Source organism: Grus americana, chromosome 1, assembly GCF_028858705.1.
Source record: "Grus americana isolate bGruAme1 chromosome 1, bGruAme1.mat, whole genome shotgun sequence".
Taxonomy (NCBI): Eukaryota; Metazoa; Chordata; class Aves; order Gruiformes; family Gruidae; genus Grus; species Grus americana.
Window position 1 is genome coordinate 218274857 of NC_072852.1, and position 20588 is coordinate 218295444.

Genomic DNA, 20588 nt, shown 5'->3' on the forward strand with positions numbered 1-20588 from the left:
AATGGATTAGTTGATCTCACAAGGGCCCCTCCAGGCTGTTTTATAATCTTTGCTGTCCAATAATAGCAATAAGATTGAGAGATGACTGGTAACAGGATTTAACTTAATTAAATAAAACCCCTGGTGCATTATTCAGCACTGTATTAACAAATCACAAACCAACTGATCTTTCCTCCCCATCATTAATATGCTGGGACAGAGACAGTGTCTTACTTTGTATGTGTACAGAAGACCTAGCACACTGTGCCTGTGACTGGAAAAAGGGAGCAAGTTCAGCTTCTGACCCAAAGATTATAAAACAAGATGGAAGACACAAAAAGAAAGAGCTCACAGACACCTCTGAGAAATAAAACACTCACAACGTGTCCATTCTGGATGAGGTTTCCTGCTACTAAGTAGGTGACATGAAGCTGAGCTCCTGAATTCTCCTTTCGTTTCCTCTCTACGTAATCATACAGCATCCTGCACAAAAGAAACCAGTGTTAATCACCTAGAAAGGAAAGAGCCCGTCACCACCCCTTCCATGAAGCTTACATTAAAAAAAAAAAAAAAAAAAAAAAAGAGTAAAGCCAGCCTGACGTGGAAACATTTCACATAAGCACAGTTATTTTAACCAGCATTAAATTAATCTCACTGAGACACCTTCCTCTTCTGGCAGTTTGGAGGATCTCAGTCCAACAACCATATAAACCAAAGGTGAAATGAATAGAAGCTCTCAAAGCTTTAACAGTTGGTTGCATATGGTCTCTCATCCTCTGGGCAGCTTGTTCCAAAGTCTCCCCTGGAGCAAGGCTGTTTCCCTCGTTACAACCCAGCATTCTGAAACACCTGACAGAGGAACTGGTACGTAATCCCATTGCCAGGTGAATATGTACAATCCCAGTTACATCCACTGACACGGTGATCAGAAACAGGAGGAAAGACCATGACTAGTGATGACAAGATTGAGCTGAGATTGAGAAGATTGAGACTCAAGTTTATACCACTGATTTATGACGAGTGACCCATGTAACTGGGCAGAGACACTACCGCACGCTCCATGAGGACACTGTCTGGTAAAGATACTTGAAGATCGTTACTGCTACAGAGACAGTCTGCAATTACCATGCTGTCACAACCAGCACAATCACTAAAAATGTGTTATCAGGCACTTTCCAGCTTCTAGGAGAGTTTTAAGCACAAAGATGACACAGGAGTTCTCCATCTCCAGGTTGCTTTCAAGGGTATGAGAAGGTGCCTCTGCTTCACCTGAGCCATCTTCTTCACAGCAGAAAGTTCTCTGGCTCCTTCTAGTTTACTGTATGACCAGAATTGTTCCCAGCAGAGCTCTCCAGTCAGGTCTACACCATCACTGAAGCACACTCAGATTTACACATCATCTAAATTGTTCACACACATGCAGAGGAAAGAGACCAAACAGTCTCTTCATTACATTAAGACACCTGAGTTAATATTCTAGTAGTTTGGATGCTGAAGCTGGGCTCAGTACACCGCAGCTGAGTATGCAGCAAATGCCGCTTTAGGTCCAAGCTATAGCCAGAAACAAGGAGAGAAAATATTTGTATTATGGGACTTGACACTCTTCAAATCTTATGCTTAACTTTACCTTGCTGTGCAGCAGCAGCCCTGGAATCCTTGAGAGCTCACTCTTTGTTTCATAGCATATTTAAAAGGTTACAGTAATTTTTATTCTTCAAAATACACCAAGACAAGGTTACACATTTATGCTAAATTTGGAGAAGCAAAAACATCCTGACAGCGCAGCTGGCTTCCCCATTCTTCAAACATTTACCTGTGCCCATCAAGCCTGGTAAGCAGATATTTGTAACGGGCGATCAGAGCAGATGAGCACTTGCCGTACGTACGAGCTGCAATTACCATCAGTGCTGCTCTGCATTTTCCTGACTCTGCTCCCAGCAATATTCATGGATCGCGTACGGCATCCTAAGCCGGGGTACGCAGCGGCAGGTTCTCACAGAGGCATAGCTCTGTTTGCAGGATTGGAGCCAAGTTCAGAAAACACATCTGCATTTTAGGACGCAAAGAGCTACGTACATTTCTGTAGTAATAAAATGCTAAAATATCTATTTTGACATAAGTATTTATGTATAAGGCGTCCAGCTGAGCACTGCTCTCTAAAGCACAACTCCCATCAAGTCAAGGCAAGATTTGCCTACAGGAGGAGTAAGGCATGTTGAATAACATAACTGACTGTACCTGAGAAGTCATGCAGGATTTTAAAATATTTCCCGAAAGATAATTTTAATACACTAACCACAATTGTGAAAACAGTAATTAACAAGGCTTTACCACAAAACAAAAAGTTTGTGGGATGCACTAATACCTACTGTTTAGCCTGGTTGACATGAACTCCCAGAGTATAGCTCAGCCATTTGTACGTTACCTGTAGAAGAAAAAATAATAAATACTTTAGTAAGAAAACCTCTCTTGATTTGTTAAACTGCCCTCCTTTGTTCATTTAATGGGTAAATCAAACTCTTTAGACACACAGCCCCCCAGGAAAACCACTGCAAAACCTGTTAGAAGTGAGAGCACATGGACATCCGCCCACCTGTGCTTTGACGAGTAGACTGAATTCCTAAAACTTAAACAAACTACCCTGAAAAATGTATTTTTTGTGAACACCTTCTTGAAAAGCCATTACATAAATAAAAGCCCTTCAAACGCCTGCACTGCTTAGCTTCACAATGGAGAAAAAAGTTAAACAGCACATTTTTTAATTGTAAGAAGCTCTTATTGCTCTCCCAAACAATTACCAAGAATTTCTCAGATTTCTGCCACCCTCTTGTGTCATGGGGATCTCCAGCTGCATCACAAGTCCGACAGCACAGCGTGCCACATCTCAGGAGACTACAGCTCTAATCCCAGCCCTGCCACTGACTTGCTGTATTGTATTTAGATAAGGCATGGTCTTATCTAAATAAACAGGTCTTTATACCTGTTTCTCCCCCTCCTCTGCCTTTTAAACTAAACCTCAGGCTAGGGCCTCTCCTGTTCCAAATACAATTAAATTAAATTTTATTAGTCTAGAGGTTTAGTGACATAAACTATACTGACATACGCAGTTCATGTTAATACAACTGCCTTCAACAGACAAGATGCACCAACTTTGCTGTATCAGTTTCTAGGCAAAAAATCTTTATTTTAAAAGAAAAATGGACACACATGCTTACTGTGTTTCTGAATCATCCTAAAAATAGTAAGGCTTCAAGAGGCTATAGATGATAAGTAGTAATTTTAGTTTTAAGCTGATTTAGCAATAATGAAAGGGTGGTCCAGACTGCCTCAATCTTTCATGGAAAAAACCCCATTGCATACACTTTTGTCATTTATACCTTGAGCTAAAATACTGCTGTCAGTGCTTTTTGGAGGAAAAACACCTCACGTATTAGGGAGCATTAGGAATTTGGGGAGAGCTGCTTTTCCTGTGAGATAAATGATACCATCTCCAATTCCCTCCAGAGACATTAAATTAATTTATAGCACAAGAGGGGGGGAAAAATCCTGACCAGCAAAGCATCTCCTGTCCAGTCTGACAGGAAGACTGTATTAATTGCAACCTGTGGAAAAGCAAACACTGCAAACGCAGCCAGGCACCGCACATAAATCCCCCCAAAATGAGTAAAACTTGTGGAGCGAACAGCCCTGAGGGGGAAGGTAGCTGCAGCTGCGGAGGCCTCATTTCTTCTCTGCCTGTCGAGAGGAGGGAGGGCACCCACGCGTGTCCCGCAGGTGGGTGGAAGGAGGGGGGGGGGGCAGTTTTCCAACTGCCAACGGAAAGCAGCTGCTCCCTGCGGGTTTGGGCTGTTTGAACCGAGACCCGGGGGAAGGGGCGGGGGGGCTACACCGGCGTCGCCCCAAGCGCTGACAGGGCGCCAGGCCGTGGCACTGCAGCCCCCCCATCTCCCCCGTTTCCAACACCCTCAGAGATGAGTTGGGGCCCAGTCAGAGGGGGTTCCCCAAACATGCAGGCTGACCCCCCCCCCCCCCAACGCTGAGGGGATGGAGGGGAATGGGAAGGGGGGGGGCACTCCTTTCTGAGGGGGTCGCGCAACGGCAGGGGCCTCCCGCACCCCCCTTTCCACCCCCCCGCAGCCCCGCCGGCGGGACTCACGATGCGGTTCTGGTCGGTAACGAACTCGTCGATGTTTTCGAGGTAAAGCTCGTCCTCCATGGCGGGGCGGATAGGGCCGGGCCAGGCCGCGGACGGGAGGGGCCCCGCGTCGTTCCCGCGCAGCTCAGGGCCGCGGCCGCCAGCCCGCCGCCATGGCAACCCACCGACACGTGGGCGGGGGCGACGGCGGCCGCGCGGGGACAAAAAGGAGCGCGCTGGGCGCGGCGGCGCCGCCGCGTGGTCCTTGTGCCTGCCCCGGCCAGGACACCCCGCCCCGCCGCCTCGCGACGTCCTCTCACAGCCCCACGGCCCCGCGCCATTCCCTTACGCAGCCCCACGCCGTCCCCTCACAGCCCCAGAGCCTGGCGCCAGTCCCTTACGCAGCCCCACACTGTCCCCTCACAGACCCATGGCTTTACGTTGTCCCCTCACATGCCCCCACGCTGTCCTCTCACAGACCCATGTCCCCATGCTGTCCCTCACACGTCCCCACGCCATCCCCTCACAGACCCACATCCCTACGCCATCCCTTCACACATTCTCACACAGTCCCCCCATGTGTCCCCATGCTATCCCCTCACATGGCTCCATGCCATCCCTTCACAGCTAAACGGTTGTATGCCATCCCCTCACAGGTCTCCACGCCGTCCTCTCACAGCCAAATGGCCACACGCCATCCCCTCACAGGTCCCCATGCCATCCCCGCACAGCCCTGCAGCCCCACGCCGTCCCTTCACAGCCCCACGGCTTCATGCTGTCCTCTAGCATGTCCCCATGCCATCCCCACACAGCCCTGCAGCCCCATGCCGTCCCCTCACAGCCTTCCCGCCACCCCACTCCTCCTCTCCTCCATCGTCCCGGCCATGGGCTGCCCCAGCACCCTGTCCCTGACACCCAGGGCAGGAGGAGCCATGGCGTGGAGCAGGGGAAGGTAAACTTGTTGGGAATCGCCAATTTTCCCTTTTTATGATTTTCCTTTTTTTTTTTTCAGCCCTGCCTCATGGGAATGGCAGAGGGAAACCAGGCATCCAAGTCTTGCCGCTCCCTCCCCCAAATAAGGGGTGTTATTTAAATTGGGTCTTAATCTCACTTAAATTGTTCCCATATTTCCACTGGTGACCACTTCCAGTGCTTCTCACAGCACCTGCTAAATATTACTCTACGCTTTTTCTTTTTTTTTGAGATAAATAGCAAATGCTGGAACGCGAGATTCTCAATCTTTAACTCCCAATCCCATCCCATTTGCGTTCCATTTTTAATACAGCTTCCCAGTAAGCTGATGACTTCATTGATATATCTGTATTGTTTTCTAACTTCTCCATGATAAAGTTAATTTAAAATCTGATAAAATCTATGAGGTGGTTATAAGGGTGGGGGTTTTTTTCCCTTCCAGTGTGGATTATTCTAAATTTTATTTGCCATGTTTCTTATTGACCTTATTTATCAGGTTGTTTTAGCTCAATGAATTTTTTATTTTCCATATACCATCTATTTAGGTTAGTAAGGTGTTGCCTACAAATTGATTTGAATGGTTGGGAGTAGTCTGTAACACCCTGGATCGATTCCATCGACCTCTCCCTTCCCTGGGAAAATAAAATTGTTATGGCAGGGACCCGTTCCCCTGACACCGCATGCAGCTGGCTCGCTTCATTTTACTGACAGTTAGGTAAAAGCAACACAAAAGAAATAAATTCTTAGCGTCTAACGTTGCCACGACATCCGTTTCTGCAGGAGAGAACTGATGCATGTTTCCTCTGCTCTCGGTGTTTTCAGGTGGGTCACGGTGCTGAGCTGAAAAATGTGGTTTTAGGGTCAGAAGTGAGTTCCTCTGACAAAGAGATCACTGAAATATTACTTCGATGAGCAGGTATTTATTACCTTTTATTTATATATTGTCTCTAGGTATACTGGCTTTGGGAAATTGAGAGGTCCACATGGAGCACCACAGCTTATAGAGTTGAACCACTTGTCAGGAGAATTTCAAATGAAATTCGGGTCTGTGAGATGAATGCGTTCCTGCATGGGTCCTGAGACTTGCGACAGAGGAGAAGTAGAGAGACAGACTCTGCTGATTTGCAAGGAAAGATCAAAAAATTAGCCTTAACATCCCAAAGGAGTAATCTTCCTCCGGGTACCCGAGGTCATGACACCAGCATTAACGTCAGTGATGCTGCCAGGTATACATTTAATTAGCAAGTGCCGAGCGAGAACCTTTCACTCCGTGAAGCCAGAGATTTTCTTTCTGATTTCAAAAGTAGCAGAAGAAAGATCGAAGTCATTACCCACATACTGCTCTTGGTTACGAAAAGGCAATGATTTTTTGCAGGTTTTGGGACTCACTGGTTATCCTTGTCACTAGTATCAGACATCTCCAGTTCTGCCCAGAGCTGATGAAGAGTCATTATGCAATTTCATCTTGTGAATCAAGTCCTTGGGCAAAAATGTTCCTATCCAACAGCTTGAAACACAGCAGCTGACCTTACAGCAGCCTTCCAGTCCCTGAAGAGGCTCCAGGAAAGCTGGAGAGGGACTGGTGACAAGGGCAGGGAGTGACAGGCCAAGGGGAATGGCCTGAAGCTGCAGGAGGGGAGATGGAGATGGGATGTGAGGCAGAAATTCTTCCCTGTGAGGGTGCTGAGGCCCTGGCCCAGGTTGCCCCGAGAAGCTGTGGCTGCCCCTGGCTCCCTGGCAGTGTTGAAGGCCAGGTTGGATGGGGCTTTGGGCAAGCTGGGCTAGTGGAGGGTGTCCCTGCCCATGGCAGGGGTGGGACTGGATGGGCTTTGAGGTCCTTTCCCACCCAAACCAGTCTGGGATTTTTTATGATCAGCAGAGATCAAACAGCTTGGTAATGGAGCACTCATGGACCTCATACTCCAGCTAAGCTAGCCAGGGATGTGTGTGATAACCCGGCGTGTTGTTTGTGATCACATCTCCGCTTGCACTTCAACCTGGCAAATATTGCCATTTTTTGGGTTGTACATACTAGATCCAAGGTGTAAACCTGGTGCATCTCCCTCCTATCACTGTGGACAGCAGCAATCTCATTATAAATTAATTAGGTTCCTTTTCAGCCGTGGTGGTTTTGGAAGTCCCTGTTTATTCTCTGAGAATACGTTTTGGATTTGGGTTTTTTTTTTAGTGTTTGGGGGTTTTTTTGGTTTTTTTCTTCTTGTAAAAAACCCAGAAAAGGAAATCTGGACAGAGATGCAGCAGTGGGGACTCACACAAACCCTGCAGAGCAATCCTTGGGTCCCAGCGAATCCCCCTGAGGAAAGCAGGGTGTGCAGCAATCACCCTCAGAGCACGGACAGCCCAGTTTTAGTGCCAGCATCGACACCTGCCAAGGTACAAAATGGCCATCTCCTTGCAACCTGGATGACTTTGTCAACTTTTTTTGGATCATAAATCTACCGAATGCTACACTGATCTTGGCAATAAGGACAGCACTAGTTGGCCGGGGAGCTGCATGGATCCTTATGGTCTGTAGTGAATGTTATTTATTTTTGCACTTTATAGTAGAGCTGTGTAGCTACGGACTGGCTTGTTAACTTGAACGTGGAGCTGAAGACTAGAACTTACCCTGTCTCCTTTTTCTGGATGGTAAATGATCTTTCACAGCTAAAATGCATCAAGTAATTTTAAAAAGAAGGAAAAATGGGAACAAGAGAAATAATCTCATTGTAATGCAGCAAACTGACAGATGCTGAAGAGTATGTGCCTGGGATTTCTCTTGCACAACTGGAGATGGTAGGGTGTATGAATCCTAATGCAGGATCTCAGAATACTTAGGGATTATTCCCTTAAAAGGTTTGATAATACTCTTTTGCATAAGATTTGCAGTATTCTCATATGAGGCTCTGAAAAAAGTACATTAAACGTACATTCCTCTTTGAAGAAGTAGAGAAGTGTTATCCCCATTTCAAAGATGACGACACTGAGACACAGAGAGGTTATGTGATTTGTCCAAGAATCTTTCAATACTCCCAGGTGTAAAGCCCAAGCATCCCGACTCCCAAACTTTTTTTTCCTCAAAGCACTATAAAGGATTCTTTCAAAGATCGCTTGTTAGTAACAAAATGTCTTGTACTTACAGCTGCCCACAGCCAAAACCACCGGCACCAGCAGAAACTGAGCCCGAGGACTCGTAATAATGGTTGTTTCACAAGTGTTTTCCAAAAAACAGAAAAGAATGGGCAGAGTCTCTGGAAATTTATTATATATAGTAGCTGGCAAGCCTCTGCCCGAGGAGTTTGAGTGAAAGGAGTTCTGTTGAAGTTCTAATTAATGCCGTATGAGGGGGGACTTCCTTGAGCGACTGAGCAATGCTGAAGGGAGAACAGAAATGTAGAGATCCCAGTGTCAAAGCACAGTTAACTGAATCTATCCAAAAATCATCTAGGTCCTGGCACGCATTTCCTTTTGGAGCTCATCAAATCTATTAGAGGCTTCTGAAGATCCAGTTTTGTGGCAGAAATTAATCCCATCTGCGTACAAGTGGGGGATTTCGGTTATGAAATTAAAGTTGTAAGACATAAATAAGGAGATACAGAGCCTGACGCTCCTCCTTTCTGCCACTGAGATTAATTACAAATAACCAGGTAGAACTCAGTAGGAAACCTGTGTGATGGGTGAATCATAGCTAAGGAGTCAAGGCGATGACTCCTTCCTTAACTATACAAAATAGATAATCATAGCTGGAAGACAGGATTGAACACCATCAGAAAGATGGTGGGAATTAATTTGCTTCAGAATTTGTACAGAATCTGTACAGGCATGTCCATAAACTAGAACAAACTCTGGTATCACGGGAGATGCCTACATCTGAGACAGATGCATAAGTTTGCACGGCTTAATCCTCTTTTCTATGTTCTTTTCCGTGCGTGTTCACAATGAAGAAATCTTGAGAGGCTCACAGACTGAGGCAGCAATAATGCTGACAAGGAAGAGGCACCTGAGAAACTATCAAGATAAGTTTCAGGTGGAAGGAGGATTCATGAGCAGGAATACATCTCCCCCCCTGACAACCAGAGGAGAACAGCAGTATGACTGCAAACAGCCAGTCGCTGTCTATCTTAGTCAGCCAAATCACTCCTGGCACCACTGACGGTACTGACTACTGTCTCCATTAGCGACGCAGAGAGTTTTAGACACCCAGCATATGTGAAGACACCTAAATTTAAGTGTCTTAATCTGGAGCTGGTTCCCAGTCCGCTCGCATGTTTTGTGGTGCGTCACAGTGCCACATGCCTTCATGAAGAGAAATGTTGCATTGTTAATGGTATGAGCAGATAGATTTATACTTTGTACGGTCTGTTGTGCCAAGATTTCTTGTACTTTTGTATTGAGTCCCTTCTCGAAAAGTAAAAATGCAGGGTTTAAGCATTGTGATAGAAAAAGGCACGTGTAGCCATCTGGGAATGCATCAGCCAGAAGAATATAACCTCTGCCACCACCAAGTACATGTTCTGACATCTAAACAAAGATGACTGACAAGAACATCTTCAAAAACATCATGACAAATTTCCCATGTTGAGTCACATGAGTAGCTGGCATTTCTGACTTCAGGTTATTAACTAATACTCATATCTCATTCCAAGCATGTTCTCGGGGCTGTTTGCATGGGAAGATTGATGGAGTAGTTCCCCTATGGACTCCTGTTCTTGATGGCTTTTATTTCGAGATAATTAGCGTGCCTCAGCATGGAGTATTTGACATTTATTCAATAGTAGGATGGGCACAGAAGGAGCTGTGGCAGAACAGCTTGTTTTCTAGCTTCTATGCGGATCTGTTTCCGTGAGTAGACAGGCTATTAAAGAAGATAAACAAGAGTAACCGCTAGGAAATAATGAAAATGCTCTGAAGAATGACTACTGATAAAGCAGAGATGAGAACGAGTGGGAAAGCATCCCCCCAAATGCAGGGCAGTGCACAGCTATGGCATCCCGGGGACAAACAGGGAAGGAGATACTGGGAGCAAACTCTTAGACACCAGCTCAGTCATGTCACATACTGTGCCCAGGCTGAGAAAATGGGGCCGCTCCTTCCCTCCTCCCTGTCTCATACCCTGGTCAAAGAAAGTAATAAGAAAATTTCAGCTGCCCCTTGGACTGCAAGATCTGAACTCTGGGAATAGGCTGCAGATGGGTTCTTTGATGTCTCCATACACCTTTGTTTAGCAGCTAGTGAGATTCAACTTCTAAAAGAGGCTGGTTAGAAGATTTGGGGCAAAATAACCCATAACAGAGTTGGTGAGTGGCAGCAAGAAACAGAAATTCTGAAAAAGGCTCGCTACGGTCATGAGAGAGGTCATTACTTAACAGAGCTTGCAAATGGCCACTCACGACAGCTGATGTGGTCTGTGAATGCATTGACCTCATACCAAGGCTTGGGCACGGCCTTTCCAAAATCACCTCTTCTCATGCAATTCCCTCTCTGAGTCAGCAGGTGACAGCTGGACACCACGCTTGCCTGGCATCCCTGCAGCTGCACGCCGCCAGCCTGGGCGAGGAAGCTCTGCTGCTATTGCTGGGAAGAGCGAGAGCTACATTACTCTTCAGCTTACGCAAACCAGAGCTTCTGCTGCTCTTCCTTGCCTGCTTCCCACCACTCACCGTCTCCTCCTTACTGCCAGCACAAGTGTTTGTGCAGCCATGCTGCGAACTGAGTCAGGAAAACCAAATTCGGTTAAAGCAACCTTTTTCCTGCACTAATTTTAGTCTGGATTAATCCCCCCAAACCAGCTCGACACGCTAGCAGACAAACACTGCTGCTGGGGAGCAGGATGGAGCATTGCTGCATTTGACAGCACTGCATGCTTATGCCAGTTAAGTGTTGATGGAGTGGTGGCATCAGTCATAGAATCAAAGAATCACAAATTCATTTAGGTTGGAAAAGACCCTTAAGATCACCAAGTCCAACCGTTAACCCAGCACTGCCAAGGCCACCACTAAACCATGTCCCCAAGCACCACATCTACACGGCTTTTAAATCCCTCCAGGGATGGGGACTCCACCACTGCCCTGGGCAGCCTGGTCCAGTGACTGACAACCCTTGCGGTGAAGAAATATTTCCTGATCTCCAACCTAAACCTCCCCTGGCACAACTTGAGGCCATTCCCTCTTGTCCTATTGCTTGTTCCTTGGGAGAAGAGACCAACCCCCACCTGGCTACAGCCTCCTTTCAGGGAGTTGTAGAGAGCCATCAGGTCTCCCCTCAGCCTCCTCTTCTCCAGGCTCAACAACCCCAGTTCCCTCAGCCACTCCTGATCAGACTTGTGCTCCCGACCCTGCACCACTCCGTTGCCCTTCTCTGGACACGCTCCAGCACCTCAATGTCCTTCTTGGAGTGAGGGGCCCAAAACTGAACCCAGCACTCGAGGTGCGGCCTCACCAGGGCCCAGTACAGGGGGACGATCGCTGCCCTGGTCCTGCTGGCCACACCATTGCTGATCCAAGCCAGGATGCTGTTGGCCGCCTTGGCCACCTGGGCACACTGCCGGCTCCAGCCACTCTGCCCCAAGCCTGTAGCGGTGCCTGGGGTTGTTGTGCCCCAAGGGCAGGACCCGGCACTGAGCCACATTGAACCTCACACAGTTGCTGCTTCACAGCAGCTTCAGCTCATGCAAATTGTGTCTGAACTGGGCCCACTCCCCTTCATCCCCGCTGCTGGCACTTCTGAAACCACCTGCTGCGATGCCTTAGAGAGCTGAGCAAGCTGAAAAATAACCAATTATACAAAAAATAGCTGGGTTTTTTTGGTGATCAGGGTTGTGTGATTCCAGGAGCAACTGTGCTCTTGCACGGCTCCAACAGGCAGAGAGCCCCAGAGAAGGACGGCTGGCTGGGGAGGGCACACAGCCGTGCCACCCGCCAGGAGCCACGCTTAGCGGGAGTGCACCTTGCTCTGGGCGAAGTCACTCACTCCATGAGAATTCCCGGCGGATACAGATCCCCACTCAGATGCAACAATTTTTTACCTGGCAAAGGTCAAGGAAGGAAATTGCACACGTTTAAATAAGTGTTAAAATAACCTCACGTGACGCACGTGGCCCCGCAGCGTGCTGGAGTGTTTCTCTTGTGGTCACAACAATCACATTACTCAGCTGGCATCGTGTTTGTCTGGCTGGTAACAAAATTATACACATCCTCTTCCTCCTGCCGTCCCGTGCACTTTCTCTCACACTCTTGTTCTCTCTTTTTCTTCGTTTCCCCGTAGCTATTCTTGAACTGCGACATTTTGCTCCTGGCTTGACATTTGCGTTTGGTTTACGGAAGGAGTGCGCGGGTCTTAATACATTACTCATCATTTTTTTTAAAAAAAAAGTCTCTTTTCATCTTTTGTTTTTTCCTCCTTTAAGTTTCCTGCCTCAAGCTTTCTGGATGATTTCCTGACCTGGGTTAACATGCCTGGTAACTGTAAAATTACACTTTTCACCTTCAGGGCACAGTGTACGTGTCTCTTGGTATTGCAGATTGGCTTGAGGGTAAGAATGAGTTTATTCTAGCTGAGCATTTCTTTTCTGTTTTTGAAAACGCCATGAGATTTGGTTCTGATCTCACTCATACCTGCTTTACGCTCAGAGGTAACTAGATGGCTGTAGGCTGAAACAAGAGAGGTTCAGACTAGACGTAAGGAGAAGTTTTTTTCTCCTCCAACCCCAGGGAGGTTGTGCATCACTGTTCTTGGACATTTTTGAGACCTGCCTGGATGAAGCCCTGAGCACCTGTCCTGGTTTTGGCTGACCCTCCTTTGGGCAGGAGGTTGGACCCGAGACCTCTCGAGGTCCCTTCCAACCTGAGTTATGATCCTACAAATCTCTGTGATACCCGCTCTGCAGCATGGAAATGAGAGAAGCAGCAGGTCTCTAGTATGGAAGAAAAGAGAAGGTAGGAACTTCATTAATGCCTGAAGATTTATGCTGTTGAATTTAAAAAGGCCTTGAAGATACTGAGCACTGCTAAACAGCATTTTTTTTTAATTTTAAAGCTCTTTCCATTCATAATCTAAAAACATTTAAGAAATAAAGGCAAATGCAGTCGTTTCCATATCACATGTGAGTACTCGCATCTTCTCACTCCTAACTAGTCTCCTGCCTAGACTGGATCCCAAATTCCCAGAGCTCACACCTCTCCCGGCTCGTTTTCCAACAGAAGCTTACAGAGTGCGGCGAAAAAACCAGATGATCTGAAGTACACTCATCCTGAAAGGATTCATCCCAGCACTTCCCGCGGGAGCTGACTCCCCGCTCCCTGCTGCGCGACAGGGGATGCAAGAGTGACCTGCCAGCTCTGCAGTAAATCGGACGGCGTTCGGGGCTCTCGTGCACCCCAGTGCTGCATGGACTCCTTCGGCGGAGGCAGAGCAAGCAGCGGTTTGCTGCGACAGGCAGGGATGTCTGTGAAACAACTGCCCAGATCACCCCAAACTGCCAGTGAGGGAGGTTGGGGAGCAGGGAGGGTGAGAGGAGGTGGCCGAAATTCAGAGGAGCTGGCCCTGACCTGCAGAAATCCCGGTGGGGTGAGGAAGAGGAAGAGATGGGAGAAATCAGCATCTCAAGCTAGTAAGAACGGAGGCAGCCATCGCATTGCTAGCTGGAAGGATGCTGGGGCAGGTTTGTGGCCTCTAAGCCCTGCTTTAGCTCAGATTTGGGGAAAAGGCAGTGCCTTCTGACCCATACCTGTCCCCCCTGACGCCAGCCCCGCTCTCCTGCTGACACTCAACTACACGGGTGGTATAAACTGCGAACCTGCACCTGAAAGTAGCAGAATGCAGCCACTCTTTTATATTTTTAAAGAATATTATTGATTTCAACGTGACTAGAACAGCAACTGCTGCAAATCTGTGTGTGCCAGTTAAAAATGGAGTGGATCTCTGCGATGTCTTCGCAAACAAGGTTCCCTTATTGCCACTGCAGCTTGCAGCTCCTGGACAGACACTTACGGGTTCATCTGCCCCTTGTCACAGAAAGCAAAAGCACCAGGTCTGATCCCTGACATTTGGAATAAATGATTTTTTTTTTTCCCCCCCACTCTTGAAATAAGACCTTTTAAAAGAAACAACTGCTTCAAAGCAGAAATAACTTCTCTTGGGAGATTAATCCCTGAAAAAACCTTCTGAACTGACAGGTTTTTGGCAGCAGAAAGGGAAGACAGAAGGAATAGCGATTCTCACCATCCCGACTGTCACTTTTCACATTTCTTTGCATAAAGTACAAAAAGAACAGTACCAAATCAAAGGCACCTCGAAATTCATGTTGGATAGAGATAAAAATGAAGAAGCTGGAACCGGGGCATGAAGAACTTGACTCACCAGGATGGCGGCACCAAGCCACAAGCGCACGCTTCTGTTTTCGTAACATTAACTCCTGCCCCATTTGTGCTCATTTTATTAATCCCCTGCCCACATCAACCCCTGCCTGCATCAGCCCCTGCCTGTACTGTGATTGCCGGAGCGGTGTAGCCTGGCACAGCATCTGCAGTGGTCCACAGAGCTGCAGGCAGCGGGTTCAGGACCGGGCTCTCCTGGCCCTGGGTTGTGGCACAACCATGATTGCGATATGATTTCTCTCCCACTGGTAAAATGAATCCTGATCCGCCTGGTAAAACATTTCGAGATCTACCGACACGCACTTGCTCCACCTTTTTCTTCCTCTGTTCTGCTAACTCTGAAATTTAAGCGTCAGCTCCCCCAAGGTATGAGAAGCGGAAAGTCGACAAAACAAGGTTACTTCAAAAGAGCCGAGTTTCTAAAGGACACACGGACAAGGTCTGAGTCCCGGATGTCAGAGACGAGTTACGACCCGTCTGAGCGACTTCTGCTCCGCCTCTCGAGTCGGAGGCCGTGTGAAAGTGCACCAGAGGGTTATAATTCTAGGACAGTTTGAGACTTGGCTCTACTTGTAATTTGTACCGAAGTTATTTGGGTCAGGTAGCCAAGACAGATGTTATTTGATGTGACAGATGAAGTTTGTAGTGATTTCAAATCAGCACAACTAGGAGGTAAAACGCCCTCAGTGCACTACAACAGCCGCGCCTTGCAGCCGGCCTTGCTCTAATCTCTACACGTCTGGACTGCAGCGATGGAGACGTCATAGAATCATAGAATCAGGGAATGGTTTGGGTGGGAAGGGACCTCCCAGCCCACCCAGTGCCACCCCTGCCATGGGCAGGGACACCCTCCACTAGCCCAGCTTGCCCAAAGCCCCATCCAACCTGGCCTTCAACACTGCCAGGGAGCCAGGGGCAGCCACAGCTTCTCGGGGCAACCTGTGCCAGGGCCTCAGCACCCTCACAGGGAAGGATTTCTGCCTCACATCCCATCTCCATCTCCCCTCCTGCAGCTTCAGGCCATTCCCCTTGGCCTGTCACTCCCTGCCCTTGGCACCAGCCCCTCTCCAGCTTTCCTGGAGCCCCTTTGGGGACTGGAAGGGGCTCTAAGGTCTCCCCGCAGCCTTCTCTTCTCCAGGCTGAACCACCCCAACTCTCTCAGCCTGAGGTCTCCACAGCAGAGGTGCTCCAGCCCTCGCATCATCTCCGTGGCCTCCTCTGGACTCGCTCCAACAGCTCCATGTCCTTCTTGTGCTGGGGACCCCCAAGCTGGACGCAGCACTGCAGGGGGGTCTCACCTGGACATGTCCCCAGTGTCCCTTCTGGGGCTGGTGTCCCCAAACACCTGCCGACATCACTGCATGTCAGCCTACTCCCTAACTGAGCTCTTCCAGAGGATCCTTCTTAAAACCAACACTGTGGTGTTTAACCTAACCGAGATGGTTTTGGAAGGACTGAGAAGTCATGCTGGTTGACCGGAAGGGAGGGTGACCTCTGGCAGGGTGGCAGGCCAGCAGCTGGGCACAAACCAGAGACAAGAGCATCTTCACCAGCATCAGTGAAGGCCAAATGATGCATCCAAGCTTTGCGAGTGGAAACACGAGCTCCCAGTGTCAGGGGAAGCTCGGAGGAGCAGAGCTGCCTGCCATGTCAACTCCAAGATGGGTCAAAAGATGATGACTGCCCAGAGGATCACAATCAACACAGAAGTTCACGCTGGCTCTGACCCATCTCCCCGGGCGCAGCAAGGAACTTCCTTAACCACTTCCTTAATGCACGCCATGGTGCACGCAGCCCGCGGCACAGCCTTACACGTGCGTGTGCCTTACACATGCGTTTCCTTGTTTTTCTTCCCCTTTGTCACAGCCTCAGGAACACGCTGCTTTGAGTCGGTGAATAGACGAGGGCTGCAAGAGCGGTTCTGACTACGGGTCACAGCCACTGAGATCCTGCCTGAACCAACAGATCTCAGCCCCAGCCATTCCCTCCCAACACCCTCAGGGAAAAGTTTATTATGGAATAAGTGGTAGTGAAAGTGTTTGTCCTTCCAAATAACTGCAGGACTGGTAGCTGGTGCTTGCAGGGCTTGATCGATGCTGATACCCTGTGTAGGGAGGTTGGCTGACGCTTCCAAGGTATCACACGGGAACCTGTGGGCATGCAACTGGTGTAACAGCTCTCCAGGAAAAATAAATCCATAGTTTAAGGCTTCTCAGCACCGCCTCCTCATGCACCAAGCTGGGAGACCTCTCTATCACTGGAGGTCTTACAGATCCGGCTGGATGTCAGCGGGGATGGCCAGTGTATTGGGTTTGCACGGCCAGGTTTTGGTAGTGGGGGGGCTACAGGGGTGGCTTCTGCGAGAAGCTGCTAGAAGCTTCCCCCATGTCCGACAGAGCCAATGCCAGCTGGCTCCAAGATGGTCCCACTGCTGGCCAAGGCCGAGCCCATCAGCGATGGTGGTGGTGCCTCTGGGATAACAGAATTAAGAAGGGGAAAAAAACCAAAACAAAACAGCAGGTTTTTTGCAGCCAGAGAGAGGAGTGAGAAGATGTAAGAAACTCTGCAGACACCAAGGTCAGTGCAGATGGAGGGGGAGGAGATGCTCCAAGTGCTGGAGCTGAGATTCCACCTGCAGCCCATGGTGAAGACCATGGTGAAGCAGGCTGTCCCCCTGCAGCCCATGGAGGTCCATGGTGGAGCAGAGATTCCACCTGCAGCCCGTGGAGGACCCCACGCTGGAGCAGGTGGAGGCACCTGAAGGAGGCTGTGACCCCGTGGGAAGCCCACGCCGGAGCAAGCTCCTGGCAGGACCTGTGGCCCCGTGGAGAGAGGAGCCCACGCCGGAGCAGGTTTGCTGGCAGGACTTGTGACCCTGTGGGGGACCCATGCTGGAGCAGTCTCCTCCTGAAGGTCTGCACCCCGTGGGAGAGACCACGCTGGAGCAGTTCGTGAAGGACTGTAGCCCGTGGGAAGGACTCACATTGGAGAAGTTGGTGAAGGACTGTCTCCCGTGAGAGGGACCCTGTGCTGGAGCAGGGGAGGAGTGTGAGGAGTCCTCCCCCCGAGGATGAAGAAGCAGCAGAAACAACGTTGTGATGAACTGACCACAACCCCCATTCCCCATCCCCCCGTGCTGCTGGGGGGGAGGTGGGAAAGAAATGGGGAGTGACGTTGAGCCCAGGAAGAAGGGAGGGGTGGGGGGAGGTGGTTTTAGATTTAGGTTTTATTTCTCGTTATCCTACTCTGATTTGATTGTTAATAAATTAGATTATTTTTTCTAAGTTGAGTCTGTTTTGCCCGTGCTGAGTGATCTCCCTGTCCTTATCTCAACCCACGAGCCTTTCGTTATATTTTCTTTCCCTTGCTCAGTTGAGGAGGGGGGTAACAGAGCGGCTTTGGGGGCACCTGGCCTCCAGCCTGGGTTAAACCATCACGGTCAGCCAGGATCAAACCTGGCCAGGGCGAGGGTGACGGAGGAGCTGACCTCTGAGCTCCTTCCAGCCCGACAGGAGAAGGGAGACACGTGTCAGTCCTACAGCCAGGGATGCTGCGATGTCTTTGGGACAGGCTTTTTCTTCTGAGCTTGTGTAGCCTGTGGCACAGCTGGGCTCTAGCCTGTGTGTTGAACTCCTGCACGCTTCAAATAATTCACGTCAGTAGCACATTGGTCAACACGCTGGAGGGAAGGGATGCCATCCAGAGGGACCTGGACAGGCTGGAGAGGTGGGACCATGTGAACCACATGAAGTTCAACAAGGCCAAGGGCAAGGACCTGCACATGGGTCAGGGCAATCCCAAGCACAACTCCAGGCTGGGCACAGAATGGATGGAGAGCAGCCCTGAGGAGAAGGACTTGGGGGTGTTGGGGGACGAGAAGCTCAACATGACCCAGCAATGTGCGCTGGCAGCCCAGAAAGCCACCCGTGTCCTGGGCTGCGTGTCCAGCAGCGTGACCAGCAGGTCGAGGGAGGGGATTCTGCCCCTCTGCTCCGCTCTGGTGAGACCCCCCTGCAGTGCTGCGTCCAGCTCGGGGGTCCCCAGCACAAGAAGGACATGGAGCTGTTGGAGCGAGTCCAGAGGAGGCCACGGAGATGATGCGAGGGCTGGAGCACCTCTGCTATGGAGACCTCAGGCTGAGAGAGTTGGGGTGGTTCAGCCTGGAGAAGAGAAGGCTGCGGGGAGACCTTAGAGCCCCTTCCAGTCCCTGCAGGGGCTCCAGGAAAGCTGGAGAGGGGCTGGTGACAAGGGCAGGGAGTGACAGGCCAAGGGGAATGGCCTGAAGCTGCAGGAGGGGAGATGGAGATGGGATGTGAGGCAGAAATCCTTCCCTGTGAGGGTGCTGAGGCCCTGGCACAGGTTGCCCCGAGAAGCTGTGGCTGCCCCTGGCTCCCTGGCAGTGTTGAAGGCCAGGTTGGATGGGGCTTTGGGCAAGCTGGGCTAGTGGAGGGTGTCCCTGCCCATGGCAGGGGTGGCACTGGGTGGGCTGGGAGGTCCCTTCCCACCCAAACCTGATTCTATGATTCCATACATGTGAACAGAGCCGCGGTTAGCTCCATCGCTGGTGTGGCCCTTGAGTACAATTTGCTCAAATAAAAAATAAATGGGATTCTGCTGAAAGACTTGGGGCTGCGTGGGGAGGGGGTTGTGGATGTGCAAGGGGCATCCCAGGCCGGGCACCCCGCTCCTGGCTCTGCCCGTGACAACGGGACAGCTCCGTCACCTCTCCGTGACATCCCAGCCTTGCCAAAGTCAACAGGAATTTTGTCCCGGACTTCACCAGAGCCAAGACGTAGCCCTTTGTCTGCAGCTCTCTGTGAGCTGTGACAGTCCCTCTTGCCAGGCACCTGTTTCACAGCCACCACCTTTGTCCTCCCCTCCCCTTCCTGCTATTAAGCCCCGACCTGCATCAGCTCTCGAGCTCCCCGAGGGAGGCTCTCGCGCCAGAAAATCGGGCTCTGCAATCAAAGGAACTGGTGAGGATTCAAGAGGCTCGGCTAATGTTTAAGGTACCTAAAGCAAAAGGTACGACAGAACAGCAAATTACCCCATCAGGAAGAAAAAAAAAACAAAACAAACCCTTTAAAAATACTCAACCCCAGACAGAAGGCTAAAACGTGAGCCAGCCGTGACTCCCATGCATACAAATTTCCTCCCCGCTTCAAAAGCAGGATATTGACAGTAAATACCCCAGCGACGCAACCACGCTCATCTCTGTCGTCTTATTTACGAGGATCCCAGACCTATTACACACAACTCTCCTCATCTTACGCATGCAGCGCCGCGGCAAGCCAAAAAGGAAGAGCATTTGGCTTTGATCTCCAGGCAAGAAGTTGATGCTTAATCATAAAAAAAAGGAAATAACTCGATACACACACAATGTTGGTGCAAAATACGAGTCTCTCCTGCCAAGGACAGAGAGCCGGAGCAGCTCTCCTGGAGTCGGTGGCCGAGGTGATGATCCCACCCAAAGCAAGCGGAGTTCTGCTCCGTGTGCTCGAATACGAGCCGACACGATGACCTGCGGAGGTTTACCATGGTTTTTTCCCATATATATCTTTTCCCCTCCACAAGCTGTATTAATTTTATAAGCGCTCGCTCCTTTTCATCAAGAAAATGAGTAAACAAAGGGAAATGCCTTCCCTTCCCTGCAAGTACCCACAGAGAAGTTAACGTTGCTGTCAGACGACAGCCAAATTACCCGCGGCGACCGACGGTTGATTACCAGCAAAGCGTATTTTTGATAAAAACAAGAGTTTATTAACACAGTCGATTGCTCTATAAAATCAAAACATACTTTCACACGCTTAATCCGGTCGATAAGTTGGAAGGACAGCAGGCTGGGAACGGTTTGCTCAGGTTTTAATGGTTGACTCATTAGCGGTCTGTGTTTTCTACATTTGTAATAAAAAGTTGAGGTGGGAACGCTTTATCGCTTTCAAAGTCGCAGGGTGACTAATTGCAGCGCGGATCAGCGTTTCAGCAGCGCAATAACTTTATTTGCAGTCCATGACCTTGAGGTGCCACCCCAGAATCCCGATTTTACCCCATTTTGAGCAGGTCTGCCATTGCCCAGCCCAACCCGCCCCGTCCCCACCAGGACGCCCATCCCCCTGCCCGTCCCCCAC

At 49.6% G+C, this 20588-nt stretch overlaps 1 protein-coding gene across 4 annotated transcripts in view; it reads right to left on the reverse strand.

Annotated features, from left to right (window-relative positions):
- The window catches only part of POLD3 (DNA polymerase delta 3, accessory subunit), a 48744-nt gene that overhangs the window by 25796 nt on the left and 2360 nt on the right, over positions 1–20588 (reverse strand). For 2 of the 4 annotated variants that reach the window (XM_054836588.1, XM_054836579.1), the window contains exons 1-3: positions 4136–4311; positions 2349–2404; positions 360–462 (exon numbers count right to left, since the gene is read on the reverse strand). In XM_054836588.1, the coding sequence (XP_054692563.1) occupies positions 360–462; positions 2349–2404; positions 4136–4195 (219 nt within the window). In that variant the 5' untranslated portion in view covers positions 4196–4311. Of the gene's footprint in view, positions 1–359; positions 463–2348; positions 2405–4135; positions 4312–20588 lie in introns of those variants that run through there. The other 2 variants (XM_054836605.1, XM_054836595.1) reach the window with 1 other exon arrangement.